General features: G+C 44.6%; 1 protein-coding gene and 1 non-coding gene across 2 annotated transcripts in view; one reads left to right on the forward strand and one right to left on the reverse strand.

Annotated features, from left to right (window-relative positions):
* Positions 1–5,560: 5,560 nt before the first annotated feature.
* TRNAD-GUC (transfer RNA aspartic acid (anticodon GUC)) lies at positions 5,561–5,632 on the reverse strand. The gene has a single exon. It is a non-coding gene; the product is annotated as a tRNA-Asp (tRNA).
* Positions 5,633–5,913: 281 nt separating this feature from the next.
* Positions 5,914–18,456, forward strand: part of LTA4H (leukotriene A4 hydrolase) — a 29,892-nt gene continuing 17,349 nt past the window's right edge. The window contains exons 1-5 of the mRNA XM_075011617.1: positions 5,914–6,127; positions 9,416–9,546; positions 12,311–12,431; positions 15,629–15,697; positions 17,804–17,908. Coding sequence (XP_074867718.1) covers positions 5,975–6,127; positions 9,416–9,546; positions 12,311–12,431; positions 15,629–15,697; positions 17,804–17,908 — 579 coding nt within the window. The 5' untranslated portion in view covers positions 5,914–5,974. The remainder of the gene's footprint in view (positions 6,128–9,415; positions 9,547–12,310; positions 12,432–15,628; positions 15,698–17,803; positions 17,909–18,456) is intronic.

Genomic DNA, 18,456 nt, shown 5'->3' on the forward strand with positions numbered 1-18,456 from the left:
CCGGGCTGCCTCTGCGAAGGGGCTGTCTGTCCTAGCAGTTAAAGACTCAGATGAAAATAAGGGCATCGGTGGTATCTTACCCGACCATCGGCTAACAGGTGTGTAAATCTTATACTAGCCCACTGCACAAGATGGAATAAATTTCATCATTAAGGCATTCCACAGCTAGGGAATAGAAATACATACACTCTTACTATGGTATTGCCTAACCCAGTGCTCAGCAACCTTTATCACCTCCTGGCAAACTTCAGCACTCATTATAATTTCACAGCACACCCAACATATATAACCCAGTCCTCTCATTCTCCTCCAGAGCCAGGCACTGCCAGGTCCCCCCAACTCTAACTCGATGCCGGCAACTCACCAGAGCTGCCACCCCCACTGCCACCTTCCCAGAGCCACTGCTGCCGCCACATGTTTCTCCCACCAAGTGGTGAGGTGCGTGTGCAGAGTGATGGACGGCACTCCAGGTGCACAGCTCTGAGGCACGATAAACACCACTTCATGGCACACCAATGTGCCACGGCACACTGATTGAGGTGCACTGGCTGAAATTGAATGGTGAATTGTGGAATCATTATATCATCTTAATGTCGCTTTTGGTTTAGAATAGTTCGTTCAGAATCCCTGAGAAAGGCATATTTATTCTATGAGGAGGGACAAATTACCTTTTTAGTGATGAGCTGTAGACTAGGTCTATCCAGCTAAGGCAATATACTAGTCTACTCCACTGATCTCTTTCAAGAAAGGTTATTTATATTTTATGATGAAAATCTTTTTAATCTCATGCTCAAAATGGATGAACCACGTTTGCTCAGATTCATCAAAATAATTCATCTTCACCTAAAAAAACAAAGCATGGAAGAATTCCGCCCAAAAAGAGTTTCAGAAAACAAGTGAATGAAAATGGGGCTAGAATGAAAAATGTTGTGCGTCGCACAACCATCTACAACACAGACCAGCCCTCTCATAGGCTGCATACCTGCCACTTATGAGGTCCCCTGACGTCCTCCCAATTCCTAGCCTCATGTAAGTCTTTGATCACGAGAGGGGATTGGAAATTGTCTTCCCATCCCATTAATAAGTAAGTGTTTGTTTCTCCTCTGTCTTGATTTGAAAGGGACCAAAAATCAAACTTAAAAATATTTATGAATTAAAAAAGGAAATTTTGTTTTGTGTAAATGGAAATATTGTTTCAATTTTGATTTCCTAACTTTTTTTCAACTATTTATCTTAAAATTTCTAAATAAAGTCATTTTGATCTAGACAACTGTAATCCTTCCTTCTGAAAATACCAAAACTTTTCAACAACTTAAACTTTTTTTTCCAACACTTTTATTTAAACAGGGAAAGGTGCCTAACCAATGTGATTTTATGAACAGTTTTGATTTTTGATTAATCAGCATTGTTCCATTGGAAAAATTACTTCTTTAAAATTCTGAACTAACCGTACAGGTCACCTACCTTTGTAAGGTGTCAAATACTATGGATTTGTCCTTCAAGAAGTCTACTGAGAGGTTACAGAAAGCAAATTTAGCAATAGCACATCACGACTCCGCTCCAAACTATGCTGAGCCTGTCTTCCACTTCCTTCTCAGATACAGCCTCCAGGGGTCTAACTCAGGTGCAGTGGCCTGCTACTCATAAATAAGTAGTGTAAATGTAACTGTTCACAGGCAGACTCAAACCCCATACCTCTATAGACAGGCACTTCCACAGCGTGAGCCAAAGGCCAGGTGGCTCTCAGCTTAGGACGTACAGGGCACATTCTTCCTCTGTGAAGTGGTCCAGGTACCACTACACGGGACAACTAACCACACATAGGTGTGTGGGTTACATAAACATCCTGGCCTGTAAGAAGGTTAAAATCCTGAATAGTTGTTTCATAAGTTCCTTTAGAATTCAGCTAATATGCCTGTATTGCTATGCCTCTGTGGAAGCCCTTATATCTGCATGACAGGAGAGGGATTACTTGAAGGTTACCCGTTTGTTCACTCCCTTTGAGGCATCTGGAATTGGGCACTGTTGGAAGACAGGATACTAGACTAGTTGGCCCTTGGTCTGACTCCAATATGCCTGTTCTTATGTTCCTATTTAAATTCTGTATTAAAAGATTAAGGTTGAGTTCCAAGTTCCCACTGCTTTTATCAGCTACTTGTAGTCAGTGCCTTCTTTGTAAAAAAAAAAAAAAAAAAAAGTACTGGTACTCAGCCAGCTCCCCACTCCTTCACCCCCCGCAACCAATCCCATGGCTGGGGCTGCCAAGGTGCTGGTACACTCATGCCTCGTTTGATGAGTACTTTACTTATGAGTACTCGCTAATACGAGGAATATATGTACCTACCTTTATTCACTATATGAGTAAACTTCCCCCACTTATATGAGCAGGGATCCCTGGCCGGGGGGTGGGGAGACCCCGCAGCCCTACAGCTGGCTCAGCTCCAGCTGTGGGGTCCCTGGCTGGGGGCAGGGAGTCCCGCAGCTGGAGCCTTCTCTCTCCCTTCCCTCAGACATGCAGTTGTCTGACAGCCCCTAGGCTGGGGGAAGAGAGGGAGAAGGCTCTTAGCCTGGTTCCCTCCCCTGCAATGGCCGGAACATCAAACTAACCAGCCATGAGCTGGTCAGTTTCTGGGCCCTGCAAGCCATGGGGAGACTGGAACCAGCCTGCCCCTGGTTCTGAGCTCCTGCCACTCTGGGAGCCAGGACACTGACCAGCCCTGGTGATTCCTGGCTCCACTACCCTTGCAGGAGAATTCGAGTTATGCAGGGGTTGCAGGAACAACCCCTGGGTAACTCCAGGGTTTACTGTATTAGACCCCCCAATCCACCTCGCAGACCTCACCCTCGGCCAGGTTTTAACTGCCCCTCACGGTCCCAAACTGCCTCCAGCCTTAAACCCGCCCAGCAGCCCCAAACCTCCTCCACCCTTAGACCCCACCTCCAGCAGCCCCAAACTGCCCCCAGCATTAGATTCTCACTGCAGCCCCAAACTGTCCCCAGCATTAGACTCAACCCCCGCCCCAGCATCCCTCAACAGCCCCAGCCTTAGACACTCCTCCTACCACAGCCTCCTCACTGGGGCTGCTAGGCTGGGTGCCTCCCCCAGCCCTCCTGCTCCCAGCAATTAACTCCAGTGATAAGGTTTTAGCACTAGGCATAAGGTAGTTGCTATCCTGAGTGATAGAGATAGCTGCCATCTCCAGCAACCATCACTATTGATATCTGCCTGAGGCAGCAGTATTAAGAAACTGCAAATGGCTTCTTTAACAGCCACATACAGCTGGGAACTGCCCTGCTGGCAACTTTTAACAAACACACTTCTAGCTTCCATCCTGCACACATAACTAGATCCATTGTTTATAGTCAAGCCCTTAGGTACAATTGCATTTGCTCTGATCCCACTGACAGAGACCGAAAACTACAAGATCTCTACCAAATATTCATAAACCTGAATTACTCACCAGGAGAAATAAAAAAACAAATTGACTGGGCCAGACAGATACCCAGAGACCAGCTACTCCAAGATAGGCCAAAAAAAGCCAAGAGCAGAACACCACTGGTCATTACCTACAGCCCCCAACTCAAACCACTGCAACACATTATTGAAGACCTACAACCTATCCTTAATAAGGATGCCACACTCCAGAAGGCCCTAGGTGACAGGCCTGTTCTCTCCCACAGACAACCTCCCAACCTTATGAGGATTCTCACCAACAATCACAGTCTATACCACAGGAACACCAGTCCTGGAACTTTTCCTTGCGACAAAGCCCGTTGCCTGCTTTGTCCACATATCTATTCTGGAGATACCATCACTGGACCTAACCAGGTTATTCACAGAATCACGGGCACATTCTCATGTTCCTCAGCTAACATCATATATGCCATCATGTGCCAACAATGCCCAGATGCTCTGTATATTGGACAGACTTCAAACTCTCTTAGACAAAGAATTAACGGGCACAAAACAGACATAAAAACACTCTTGATCCACAAACCAGCCAGCCAGAATTTTAATGGAGTGGGCCATTCTGTTAATGAGCTGAAGGTGTGAGTCTTACTGAAGAGGAATTTTCAGAAAAGGCTGCTGAACTCTCTTTTATATTCAAATTTGACACATTAACAGATGGTTTGAACTAGGATGGGTATTTTTTAGGTCATTACAGTGGCTCTTTTGCATACTTGGTTTAATCTAATTCTTGACTCCCCCCACACCTTCTGCCCTTCTACTCTCTGATTTGCTCACCTTGACAATATTTTTCTGATTTGTCAACCTTGATTACTATTTTTGGTTCTCTGTGGCTTAAATATTGAGTCTGTTCTGGTATGGCTATGGTCTGAAGAAGTGGGTCTCTCCCACGAAAGCTCATCACCTAATAAATTATTTTGTTAGTCTTTAAAGTGTTACTGGACTGGTTTTTTTGTTTTCATAATATATAGACTAGCGCGGCTTTCTCTCTGTTACTAAGGGGACCCATGTGTGGGTCTGGACCCATAGGTTGGAAATCTCTGCTCTACATACATACACTACATCCTATTTTTGGTGCCAAACGATTCAAATACATCAGAAAAGTACCTAAATTCAACAGGTTTATGTTAAGTTACAAGCCCTTGGAACGAATTAGAGACTTTTACATGTATTTTAATGGGATTTTAGTGTCGCTCTTATGAGCTTTTGCCTACGAGCAGAAATTTGGGAACCAATTGTGCTCGTATAGTGAGGGATGAGTGTACTCAGTACCGGTAAGTACTGGAACAAAAAAGACACTGCTGGTAATCAATGTTCTCTCTAATCTTTTCCATCCACGTGTGAATACATTTTTATGTGAGCTGTAGCATGCACAACTGTGGAAACAAAGCCATAGCTAATCAGCTGGCAGCATTTGAATCTCTCTGGCATTTGCCCAAATGTACAGCTTGCAGGAAATACAATTTGTAACCACCTCAAAGATTCCTTTTGGGCTGAAATTTTCCAAGTTTGTTTTCAAGCAAAACTGGAGAATGCTTCTGGAAAGTTTAACAAGAATGTATTCTGTGGCCTGTTACTCAGATGTGAAAATGCTGTCTCCTTATGTCCACTCCCCACCCCGCCTCACGTAAATTCCTGGGTAAATTCCTGCAGCTGCAAAACGAACTACCTGAGGGCATCTCATCACTGTCAATCTTTAAGTACACAGCAAGCTGGTCTTTGCCCACAAAAGCTTATGCTCCAAAATATCTGTTAATCTATAATGTGTCACAGGACTTCGTGTTGTTAGCTAAGTTGCAGTAACATTTTATTCAATGCACACGCTGAATCCTGCCTTTTCAAAACTTCGTTACAGGCAATTAAATAAACAAACAAAAAAGCAACCCTCTATTCAGGAATTTACTCCTAGCGATCTGTCATGTTGGAGGCTTTTAAGCTCAGCCTTCGGGAGCTGCGCCCGAAGGGAGATGAGGGAAGGGCCAAGAACGGTTTGAAGTAAGAGAGAAAACTGTGATTGTCCTCTCAAAAATGTCTATTCAACCTCTTTTTCCAGAGATGGGGGGGGGAAAACGGTGAAAAAGTTTTCATTAACTCCCCGTCGGGGAATCGAACCCCGGTCTCCCGCGTGACAGGCGGGGATACTTACCACTATACTAACGAGGAGCTGTGTGAAACCCGCTCTTTCATTGCACTCTGTTAGTTCTTTTGACACTGTCCTGTCGGTCGCAGCTTCGCAGCCAAAGATGGTCCTCCCAGCAATTCCCTGAGGAGGCGTTGCGCTCGCCTGTTCGCAATGCACCACGGGAGTTGTTGTCCCCGTGGCTCTCTCGCAGCCCCCGTCGTGTCCCCTGCGGAACTACATTTCCCACAGGGCCCCGCGGGTCCTTTTTTTTTCTCTCTCTCTCTCTCTCTCTCTCTTCCCCCCCTCCCCCCCCGCAGCGGCCCCGCCTCTCGCTCTATGCCAGGCGCCGCTGGCGGGAGCCGCTAGGAGTTCTAGGTGCAGCTATGGCCGAGTCGGACCCGAGCTCCTTCGCCTCGCCCGCCGAGCACGTCACTCAGCACCTCTACCTGCGCTGCCGTGTGGATTTCGGCGGCCGGGTGTTGCGCGGCACCGCGGCCCTCACCGTACGGGCGGCGCGGGACGGGCTGCGCCGCCTGGTAAGGGCGGGGTCGCCCCTCGGCAGTGGGGGTCGCGGGGCATCGCCCCTTGCGCTGGCTCGGGCCCACGCGCAGGCGGCGTCGGAAACAGCGTTGGCCGGTCGCGGCCGGATCAGCCCCCCCGCTCCCGCCAGCTGTGGTGGGAGCGAGGGGCGGAGGGGGGGGCGACATCCCCCTCAGCAGCCCATTGACACCGCGGGGCGGGAGCGGGGGGAGCCCGGCGGGCTGTGAGGGGGAGGGGTGTCCGGGAAGTGCCCCCCGCCCTGTGGAGTGGGGCCGGCCCGGGCGTGCGGGTGACTGGCGGGAGCGCTGCCCCCCCCCCCCCCCCGCGAACGTTTGAATTGCACAATGAGGTGCCCCAGGAGGCGCTGTGCCCCGCGTGCCGGAGTCGCCGGTCGGCCCTGGAGGTGTGGAACAGCGCGGGCGGCTCGTTGCTTTGCGTTGCGTTGGCCCGCTCGGGTCCTGCACGCGGGACTTGCCTCGAAGTGCCCCGCCTGGCGTCCCCGGGGCCCGTGTACTTTGGGCCTTGGGGCTGGTAGGCTGTGTGGTGCAGGAGCATCAACGCTAGGTGGGCTGAGTTCTGCATGCCGGCTGCGTGAGTGGGGCGGCCAGAAACAGCACTGGTGCCCATGTGATGCGCTGCAAGCACTGCAGTGGTGGGGTAGCATCCTGTAACTGACAACTTGGTGGTTTCAAGTATCAGAGGGGTACCCCCCTTAGTCTGTAGCCCCCAAATCAACCAGAAGTTCTGTCACACCTTATAGACTAATGGATTTTGGGACATAAGCTTTTGGGGCAAAGACGAAGCGGGTCTTTGCCCACGAAAGCTTACACTCCAATATCGAACAGAGGAAGCGGTGCTAGTCTATACACTATCAAAACAAAAAGCAGTCAAGTAGCACTTTAAAGACTATCAGAATGGTTTATTAGGTGAGCTTTCGTGGGACAGACCCACTTCTTCAGACCCTAGCCAGACCTGAACAGACTCTTAAATATTGAGTCTCAATATTTAAGAGTCTGTTCTGGTCTGGCTAGGGTCTGAAGAAGTGGGTCTGTCCCACGAAAGCTCACCTAATGAACTATTTTGATAGTCTTTAAAGTGCTACTTGACTGCTTTTTGCTCCAATATCTGTTAGTTTATAAAGTGTCACATGCCTTCTTGGGGGTTGTTTTTTTTTTTTTTGGTCGTTTTAAACATTGTCTTTAAGTGCATTAAGAGCAAGATAAAGAAGAATGAAGGGCCTTGGTTGCGCTGGGTGTTCATTGCAGTGGCCCTTCTCCCTGCTGGAGAAATGTGAACAGCTATAACACAGCTTCATGATCACTAGAGTCCCTGTGCTGTTCTTTCCTGGGGCTCCATGGAAAAAAAGGTGGGGGTTCCTGTCTTGTTATGCTGGGGGAGATTCACAGTCTGTTGTGCCCAGTGCCCATCCATCTCACTGCAGTCAAAAGAAACTCCAGTATGCGCTGCATTTTAAAGAAGCCCAAATCAGTTCAACAGGGAAACTACTGGCTCTTCTGAAGTACTGAGCAGGCATGGGGGGAGGTTAGATGGAGAGTAGGGTCAGCAAAGGGAAGGTGGATTGTGGGACATAATAATTGCAGGCCCAGGCTCCTGAGGAAGAGGAAGGAGATGATAATGAAGAAAAGTGGCTGAGGTGACTGCTGGGAGCAGAAGGGAAGCAGGGAGCCATGTGGCACAAAGGGGTAAGAGTGGGGCTGGGAGTGGAAGGGAGGCAAATGTGGGGTTTGCCAAAATAGCTTATTTTGCTTATTAAAACCACTGATTGTACCAAGGGATCATCACAAACACATGGATGTAGCTGTCCACATCATAAACATTCCAGTACCCTGCCCTTGTTGCTGAACACCTCAGGAAGTGACTGGATTTTCCTCCTCCATCTGAGATTGGCGCAACCTTTTCCCTGCTAGTCTCATCCATCCTCTCCCTTCCTATTTCATACTCACATTTGAATTTGCTTGTCCTGCAAATAGTCTGATTGCTTGCTGCGTCTGCTCTTTAGAGCCTTCTCAAACAGCAACAGAGTGAATCTGACCAGGCTTGTAAAAGTAAACTTTACTTTGCCATTGTTGAGAAATTTATGAGCAATAAGACACGAGTGACTTGCCTACAGATTCAACACTTGCCTACGTTCTCAGTCTGAAGGCTCTTTTTGAATGGAAAACAGCTAGAAATAATTTTCATTTAAAAGTTGTGTATAGAAATTTGTGACTGCCTCCTTGTTACCACTTGCCAGGAAGCTTTTCATTTGTCACTGATAACAGGCTAAATTGATGGGTTCCCTGCCCCCAAGCCTTGGTAGAAAAATGTAAAATATATATTTAAAGGTTCTCTTTAAAATGATTCTGATGCAAATTAATACCAGTAAATACAGCTTTATTTAAAAAAGATTGCCAAAATAAAGAACAATTTAATTGTGCAAACAAACTACCTGCCCTACTGGTGTCATGCAAATAGAAAGCAAATACCTATTCAGGTTTATTCTATTGAAGCTGAAAAGTATGTTTAAATAACCTCTCTAGTGGTTTGAATTCAGTTTTTGAAAAAAATCCTATTGGTAACATAAAGTAAAATGTAATGCATGTTACATAGAAGTGCTGATTTGTAGCAGAGTATTCAGTAATGCTGGGTGGAGTTAAACTGTCCTTACTGTGGATGTGATACACTTTGGTCCAAATTAGCTTAATTCAAAAGGGAATTGAACCCAAAAATGCATTCTTATTCTGGAACAAGTATCCACACAAGAAGTTAACTAGGAATGCTGTTCCCCTTCATTTGTATCAAGGTAGTATGTAAATTTCCCTGTTTAGAAACCCCATTAGTTGCTGATTGTGAAGTTCTTAGGGAGTTTTAGGTCTTGGGGTATATATGTACTACAGTGAAACACCTGTGTCTGGTCCGTATCAGCTGATGTAGGCTCGGGTTGCGTGGCTGTAAAATTGTAGTGTAGATGTATAAGAGCAAGGACTTCTGATGATTATATCTACATTCCAATGGCTAGCCATACCAATAGCCTCAGTTGTGAATCCAGTGCACTTGAATTAAACTAACACTTTGAAAAACCCAGGAACAGAGTTAAATGTAGATCGAAGAAACTGTGCTGCTGCTTCAACAAATCCTTTTCAACTTTACTAGGTGTTTGAACTAATTAATTAGGCAGATGCACTTTCAAAGGCAGCTGAGTTCTTCAGATATATTTTTATTAATGAAGTTAAAGGATTATTTCTGTATTTTGTAGTCAACTCCTAATATTTGTTTGGTTACAGGTTTTGGATACAAAGGACCTTCAGATATCTAAAGTGTCAGTGAATGGACAGGAAACAAAATTTGTTCTTGGACAAAGACACGGTTTTAAAGGGACACCACTGGAAGTCACTCTTCCCTTTGAATTGAGAAGGTATGCGTACCTATATGTGTCCTCTTTGTATGGTGCAGTCCTGCTAGGGATCATCTACAAGTGTGTCGTGCTAAAGTATATACTGATTAGAGTGCCCAGTATTTCACAAACATTCTAGCACTTCCCGCAAATAATTACATTTGTATGCTTCCTGGCTTGTGCAAGTTTGCTTGTGCTAAGAATTTTGCTGATGAGTTTCTGTGTGGGTTGGGTATTGTATTTTTTTGCTATTAAGTGTGCTTACCTGTCAAAGCCTGAATTCTAGCCCAGATTTATTCATGTTTCCGCTGTAGGCTTGATGAGCAAGGTGGACTGGCCAGTATATTCTGTCAACATCACATAATGCCTGAAGTGTTGTAGAGGGTTACAGTCCTTGTTCTTTATATGAGTCTGGTCCTGCACTGCTGGCAAATCCCAAATTGCCATTTAGTCAGTTGGCAATATGCGTGTTGAGCAGCAATCTTTGTAAAATTGCAGCTGTGCAAATGCAAAACTCTACAGGGCAAATCTACACAAGGGAAGAAAGTCGATTTTAGATATGCAGTTCTGGCCATGCCATTAGCATAGCTATAATCGGTGTGTCAGAATTTACTTTTTTCCCTAGCATAGTCCAGGGCTCAGAAGTCTCACGTCCATGTCCCTTACTCCAGGAGATTGTGTGGAGTACAGGGCTCGGCAGCTGAGCCTAGGGAGGTTGATCTTCCTGTAAGTATAGATTAGCTCAAAGAATTTGAACTCCAGGTTTTGACAGCTCAGTTGAGAATGAATTAATGTTCAGCCAGCTTCTTAAAACTATTAAGTCAAGCAATGTCCTTAGCAGTTGCAACCATATGCCAAAGTTGAAAGCTGTCTTTTGTATGTCGGACCTGTCTAGTTTGAATTAGACAACTTCAGTCACCAGTGTATCTTACTCTGTCAAATCTGGCCACTACATCTGGAAAGACAAGTTTGGATCATGTTAATCACCTTTTACTCCCTAAGCCAGTGGCTCCTGGGAGGATTATGGAGGTGATTTGCTTCTCTTTTTGTGTGTGAGTAAAACATGAGAGAGCTGTGTAGCAATGACTCCTCTGGCTAAATATAAACAATAATAGTAAGCTTTGAAGAAAGTCTCCTCTTGCTCATACTTGTTGGAAAGCTGACGGTAAATGGGTAAGAGAAACCAGTAAGTGTTCCATGCCAGCTGCACAGTTTACATCATCTGTAGAGAGAAATTGGATTTAGATACAACCAACAAATGTATTTGTCTAGCAACTCAGCAGTGATGTGGAGGAATGAGCTATAGATATAAACATAAGCACTTAGTCATAAGCATGCGTAAAGTAGAATGATTGATTCAAATGCATTTTCTAGGTTCTTAAATAATAGTAGTCTGTGAGTGTTTAATATTATTGCAAGCGATTTGACTCATCTGTCTAAAAATCTTTGACTAGTAACTAGCTTCAGCTTCTGAGTTTAACTACCATACATTTTAATTTATGGTTAGGATAGATGATTCCAAAGAGATTTACATTTGTGAATCTAGGGACTTTTGTAAACCAGTGTAATGATCAAGTACTTCACTATAACCACCAACAGCAGTGATTTTGATTTTAAAGTGGCATGCAGAAATTGTCCTTTGTAGTTTAGATGTCTTGTTAATTCATCAACATTTGTCTTATCCACTGCTCTTTGCCTTTATTGATTATGAACTGTTGAATCATGAGTTCTGAATAAAATTATGGTGTGTCATATTTTCTCTTTAATGGCAGCCAAATATGACCGTGTGCCTGCCTCTTTCTCAGCCATTCCTTTGCTTATATTCGGTAAATAGGATATTCAGTCTAATTCTGGGGGAGGGGGAGATATATTTTTTTCCATTCCAAAGTGTACAAAGCCCACTTTAAGGTAGGTACCACTTTGGATGTTTGTCTGTGCATAACATAAGGCTTTATTAACCTCCGCTTAGCTCACTATTGTATTTCCATGCTTAAGTGGTAAGTAGCTTTTGATAGACCAGTCATGGAAAACTTTGAGGGTTTCTTTCAGGAAAATCTAATTTGTACCTCCTTCTTGGTTGGAGAGAAGACTAATTTCATATTAATAGAGGATAAAAAATAAACCCTTCTTGGAGGATATTAACATTTGAAACATAATGGGCTTGTCTACACTAGCTCCCTCCTTTGAAGGGAGCATGGTAAGGTGTGGGGAGATTATTAATGAAGTGCTGCACTGCATATGCAGCACTTAATTAAGCTAATTTTCCCCCACGGCAACTCCGAAGTGTTAAACGTGGAAGCACCAGCGGGTTAGCCCTGGCTACACGCAAGCAAGGGGGCAACTTTGAAGTCCTTTCACTTAAGTTTTGTGGATTAAAGGGACTTCAAAGTTGCCCAGGCACTTTGACTGATGTACTGGCAGGTTAGCTGCAGCTGCACACGAGCTGGCACTTCAAAGTTGAACACTTCAGAGTTGCCGCAGGGGAGAATTAGCTTAATAAATTGCGGCATATGCAGTTCAGCACTTCATTAATAATCTCCCAACACCCTACTTATCATGCTCCCTTCAAAATAGGGAGCTAGTGTAGACAAGCCCAATGTGTAGTGATCGGTATATTTGTATCCTGACCTTGTCACAAGTTAAAATTGGCTTTAGTACACAGCTTGTTATCTTTGCTTCTGCTAAGATACTGTAATTCTAAGAGTTTCATAGAATTATCTTTGCCTTAAAATTCATCTGACACTCTGAGTATGTCAGAAAATGATTCCTTGTTTAATTTGTGCAGGGGACAAGATGTGATTGTGGAAACTTCCTTTGAAACCTCTCCAAAATCTTCAGCTCTTCAATGGCTTACTCCAGAGCAGACTTCTGGGAAGAAACACCCATTTCTCTTCAGCCAGTGTCAGGTTAGGAGGACCTTCTGAATTAGATGTTGTCTATATACCTTTGTAGTTTTTTAAAAAAGGGCAACAGAGAGGGAAGCACAAAAACTGTAAGTTTATTCAGGATAGGCTCTAATTGCTTACTGTAGGTCACGTCATGGTTGTTTGCAGATGGCATTTAATGTCTGAAGAGCAATAACTGAAAGTACAGCAGTCTACAGTTGTTGCCAAAGGCCAAGGGTAAAATGCTACACTAATGAAGACATAATTAGGGCTGTGGTTATAAAACTTAATAATTGCAAACTTACTGGAATATTGCCAAACTGCTTTTCATAATTCAGCTTTTGCAATCAGTACATATGGCAGTTAATGCTTTTCTATGGCAATATTTCTTTTAACCAGTCTTCAGCTATGAAAACTAGCATAGGCCATCAAAGAGAAGAAAATGCTTGCCCTTATTATGGCTAAATAGGGAGACCATATTTATGCTGAATACAGGACATAAGATTACTCGTATTCAAGTGGGTTCAGTGGCAATCAGTTGGAACTATGCAGTAAAAACATTCACATTAATGTCAAGTTGATCAAGCCCCTGTTAAAACAAAATATCGTATAGTTGGATTCTTCTCATTTACTTTATCTTTTAAGGCTTTAGAGCTCACACAGGGAGAGGTCCCTCCCTCTTTCTTACACATGCACATATGCACATACTCTCTCTCATACAGCTTCTTATGCAGATGGACATGATCTTCCTTGTCCAGTCCTCTGCCCTCCATGCTTGTCTGGGTCCTTAGGACAGACTTACCTCTCCTGGATCCTGGTGCTGAATCTTTCTGAGACAACATGTCTGTAAAGGTGGTGTGGGGCCTGCAGTTCACATGTCCCCTCTCCCCGGACTTCTACCAGGGTTCATACTAGAGTTTGGCCCGCAGTAGTGTGTTTGGGCTGTGTGGGAAGAAAGTGGCAGGAGCTGCTTCCAGCTATGAGGATGGAGGGGATGACCTGGCCTATATCTTTCCAGAGGTCATCTCTTTCCTGTGCCTTTTGACACAGTGCAGGCAACTCCTCCAGCCTGCCACTGGCCACTTCCTGTGCTCTGGTTACAGAATGGACAGGAAAGGGTTAAGTCTTAAGACTATCTTGTATACCAAGACTTGGGGAACCTCACTGCAAGGGTTGCTGTGAATCACCTTTCGGCAGGGGAGCATGACTAGAGATGGATCCCAACTTTGAGTTTGTTGGGATCTGGCTTGCGGGGAGAGGGGTGCTAAGCCCCTGTCCAAGGGCTTCTGTGGAGCCTGCAGGGTTGGGCCATGAACAGGCTGTAAATGGCTCACCTAGTCTTCCCTGCTGCTCAAGAGATTAGCTGAAGGACAGCAAGGCTATGCAGGGCTGGCACATGCAGGGCTCAGCTCCTGGCCAGTACCTGGTGAGAGGGTTTGGGGCTTTCCTGCAGCACTAGCCCAGCCAGAGGCAGTGAGGGAAGGAGGGAGCCTGCTGGCTAATCTGTTGGTGAACTGAATGCTCCAACCAGAGCAGATTCTCTGCACAGCACTGGGAGTGGGATGTGCCCCTCAGGAGGGGTGTGGTATATGGAGGCATAACAGGGCCAGGAGGGCTCAAGGGGCAAAGCAGGGAGAGGTGACTGAGTGGGGGAGGAGGTAGTGCTAGTGGGTGGGCAGCAGAAACAACAAGATACTGACTGCAGGTGGGCGCTATTCAGCGCTCACCAGTCATCGCAGCAGTGAGTGCTGGCCAGAAATGGGGCAGCATGCAGGGGGGTGAACTGACAGACCAACAGAGGGAGCAGCTGTCCCCAAGCGCTGCAGCTGGGCCCTGCCATCAGGCTTGCACACCCATCCTGGTCAGCCTTGCAAACCCTGCCCACCCCAGCTGCTGGTGACTGGCGAGCAGCTATCTGTCTCGCAGCAGGTTCCACCAGGGCTAATGGGGAGGAGACAGAAAATATGGGACAACTTGTCTATTTTTAAGAAAAAGTAGGGGCACCTGCAGGTCTTAGATATGTGATTGTCCCTTTAAAAAATGGGACATCTAGCTACACTACTAAACAATCTACCCCTGAAGAGTGTAAACGGGGAGGAAGTCTACTAAAAATATTTGGGGGAGATGGGAGTCAACTCATCTTGTACTGGGAGCTGAAGTCCAAGGGTATGGATTTAAATGACAGAATGATAGTACCACAAATGTTTACAGGAGGGTGATAAGAACCCCAGAACCACATTGTGGGACTCATGGCAGAACTTGACCTTTGGGTAATATAACTAATATAGCACAAAACTCTTCCTCCTAGAACAGTTTGCATTGCTTATGTTAGTTTGGTTTTGAACCTTGTCCTTATCATTTAATAGATAAAAATCTTCAACATCCATGTTTTTAATATTTAAAAAAAAATTCAAACTAGCTCTGAGATGACACTGAGCATTCTCTCTCTCTCTCATGCTTGGATGGATGGTTCTTTCTCTCATACTTGGGGTCTAACTGATCTCCATATGGAGGGTTGGGAAGGAGTTTTTCCCTTGGCCAGATTGGCAGTGACCTTGGAATTTTTTCACCTTCCTCTCAGCGTGAGGGTATGATCACTTACCAGGATTATCTGGGTAGTGCTCAATAATTTGTTACCTTTGTGGGGGGTACTGATGCACCTATGTTTGTATATTTTGCCAAGTGCAGGAAATAGTTTAGCTTCCTATGAGCTGTAATACTTTGGTCTAAGTTTGGTTGTTGGGTTCAGTGTGTCATGGTAGTGCTGTAGGTCAGATTAGATGATCTGGTGGTCGTCGTTGTTCTCAAATTATGTAAATTTGAGAAATTGCGCGTCCCTTCTCTGTCATTGAATTTTTTTAATGCTGAAGATGTGCTAATAGCACATATGTAATTCAAAACATACTCCTTTCCCATTATACCCTCCCATATTACTTGAAGCTTCTGCAGCTGCAGTGAAAGTTCCCTTATGCCTAGAAACATTTGCTAGACAGGGTTTCATTTTTCATATAGGGGAGGAGCAGAACTAGTTCTTGAGGAAAGAACTGGGCTGTCAGGACTTGGATGTAATCTGATACCAAACTTCACAATTTTGCTGCTGATGTTATGTTGCTCTTTCTGTCTGTCTTATTCTCTTTTGTCACAATAAACCATATGTTTGTGCGATGCATTGCAAAAACTGAATACAAAAAATGTCTGTAATTTTGTCTTTTTTCCAGGCTATCCACTGCAGAGCCATCCTTCCGTGCCAGGACACGCCTTCTGTGAAACTAACCTACTATGCAGAGGTAGATGAACATAAATCATGTGTGGCTGAATAAAGAGCACTGGTAGAATGGGGAAACCATTTCTAGCTGGCAGTCTTTTCTGTGAAGAAAACTGCATTGCAAGGAATTCATTGGAGCATTCAGCTTTCTCTGCCAAATAATTTTCTGATTTAAATTTTCACTCCAACCTGCAATTAAAATATTCAGGCTTTTAAATTTAATCATCTGTTGGTCCGCCTCTGGGATGGCATGTGGAAATAGTGTGAGAATTCAGTCTGTAGATATATTGGCCAGAGGAGATTTCTCTGGGAGGTAAAATATACAGACTGCAAAATATAGCCCATCATGAAACCACCATATGGGGATTTACCTTGTGATAACTCAAACCTGCCTGTCTGCCTTGGGCCGTTTTTCTGATTTGTAAAGGAGAAAGAATGTTCCTCCCGATTCATGAGGACCTCTGAGCTGAACTTCACTCATATAAAGAGTAGACCATGTTATTCAGGTCAGTGGAGGCAGAGTGATCTTTCGAGGCCACAGAGGAAGGACAGTCATTCAAAGTCCACAAGTCTGCAGTCATTTTACCTGACCTTGGATTGGGGGGAAGGGGAGGATGCTGCCTCAGCACAGATTTCATTTTATGTACAATCTTGAAAGAGTGGGTATTTGCTGTCAGACCATCTCGGGAAGTCTGAATAGGGAGACTAACCTGCATATTTTGTTCATACATAGAACTCTGTCATAGGCCTGCTTACTCCCTGGAAGACTGAGAAATTAACTCTCTTAATAGAGATAGCCGGCTGGTGAAGGTGTAGCAGAATTATATTCTAGGGGAGACATTGGGGGAGGTTCTGAAAGGTTACTGAATAAAGGTGGCTGTGCAGGTTTCCTGATGATCTTTTCCAAAGCAGTAGTTTTCTTCCTGTTGAATGAATAGTTGTACACAGTGCATTCCATCTTAAAACTTGGTTTAAACTTTCTAGATAGACTTCCCTTTGGTTTTCCATAAGAACCTCCTGAATTAGGTAGACAGCAGCACTGTATGGGAAGGGAAATACGCATCCCAGCTGAGAACATTGGGGCCATTCTGGAAGCAGATCTGCAGAAATCTGCAGCTCTTTTGAGAGGTCTGTGGTCCTAAACATTGTGTACGTGATGGCAAGACTGATTCAGTCCAAAAAACCTGAATCAGTATAAATTGCCTCAGTGACTTGTCAAACTTGGGGGGAGGGAGGCGGGGGCAGGAAAGGATTATTAAAAATAAACACATTTATGAAGTCTTTACAGCCTTACACACTTGTGCAATAAGGAAGGATGGTTGAGATTTGGGCTGTGGTGCAAACTGCTGAGTAAACAATTCTAAATAAAAAATGCAGAAATGTTTTGAGGTCTGGGACCATTTGAAGCTATAGAGTGAACTTAAAAATCACATGGGCGGGGGGGGGGAAGAAGTACCTGCCAAGATCACCATTTCTGAAAGATGAAATAAAAATATTTTATCTGTTTTTCAACTTGTTTACTTGTGCACTTAATAGCATGCTGTGTACAGTTTTGCAGTCTTCCCTTGTTCATGTGCATTTTTATTCTCACACAAGAATAAGAGGGAGACCATTCAAATTAAGAAAATCTAATTGTAAAACTACAAATTGGCCCGGAGAGATATTTGAAACTATTTTAACTCATCTTATGGAGGGCCTTATTTTTCAGTTAACTGTCTCTTAAATTATTAATAGTCTTCCCCATTCCTTTAAGTCCACCCTTAAAACAAATGCATCTGGTGTGCTGTCGGTGAGCTTTTTACCTTTTTGAGTCAGTAAAAGCTGAGAGTGCATTTGGACATGAAGTTGTGACTCTAAAAAGGGGAAAGAAATGGGTCATTCTAAAGCAACGCCTCTGGCAGATTAAACATTTTCTGTTTTAGAGGTGAGGGCAAACTGTTTAGTTGTGTGAGAGGTTAAATGTTAAATATTAGCGTAACTTAAATGTAGTGAGAGCTACTTGTAGCAGCTCCCAGCATTTGATGTAATATTTTAGGACAATTAATACATTCCAAAGAAGACTGATACAGTCTCAATTGTGCTGATTTAGTCTTCCTTATAGTTGAATATTTCCTTTCTTATTATTTAGGTATCTGTTCCTAAAGAACTGGTGGCTCTCATGAGTGCCAATCGTGATGGTGAGATGCCTGACCCAGAAGATTGCAATAGGAAGATACATCGTTTCAGTCAAAAAGTAAGATCCAATGTCTTCTAAACAAAAACTAGAAGACTTTGTGAAGCCAAGCACAGATTTGTACTAACTTTAAATACTGTGTGCGTGAAAGCTACGCAAGCACACACTTGTGTATGAGCTGTAATCTGTATCGGTCTGTGAGTCCTAAATGGCAGGAGCTAGGACCATCAAATTTGTAGCGTCCTCTTAAAACTTTTAAAGCAAGGTCAGAGGTTGGTTGTGCCAGCGTAATGGGCTGCATGTAGAATGCAATTGTTTTGAACGTGACAGTGTTCATTCACGAATGCCCATGGGATAGCAAGCAGTAGGGACAATTTTATACTTGCACAAGACCACAGGGGAATGGTAAGTGCCCCAGCGAGCAGCCACTCTCCAGCAGCACAGCTCCCACCACCATAGTCTGTCCCAGGGAGTGTCTGCTGTTCATGGGGAGCTCGCCAGGCCAGGCCACTCTACTCTCTTGCCCAAGGCAAGGCCATGGGAATGCCTCTCTCCACCCCCAGGCCAGACCACCCACCTGTCAACAGCCCCTGCCCACTTCCTTAGGT

The sequence above is a fragment of the Carettochelys insculpta genome, chromosome 1 (assembly GCF_033958435.1).
Source record: "Carettochelys insculpta isolate YL-2023 chromosome 1, ASM3395843v1, whole genome shotgun sequence".
NCBI lineage: Eukaryota > Metazoa > Chordata > Testudines > Carettochelyidae > Carettochelys > Carettochelys insculpta.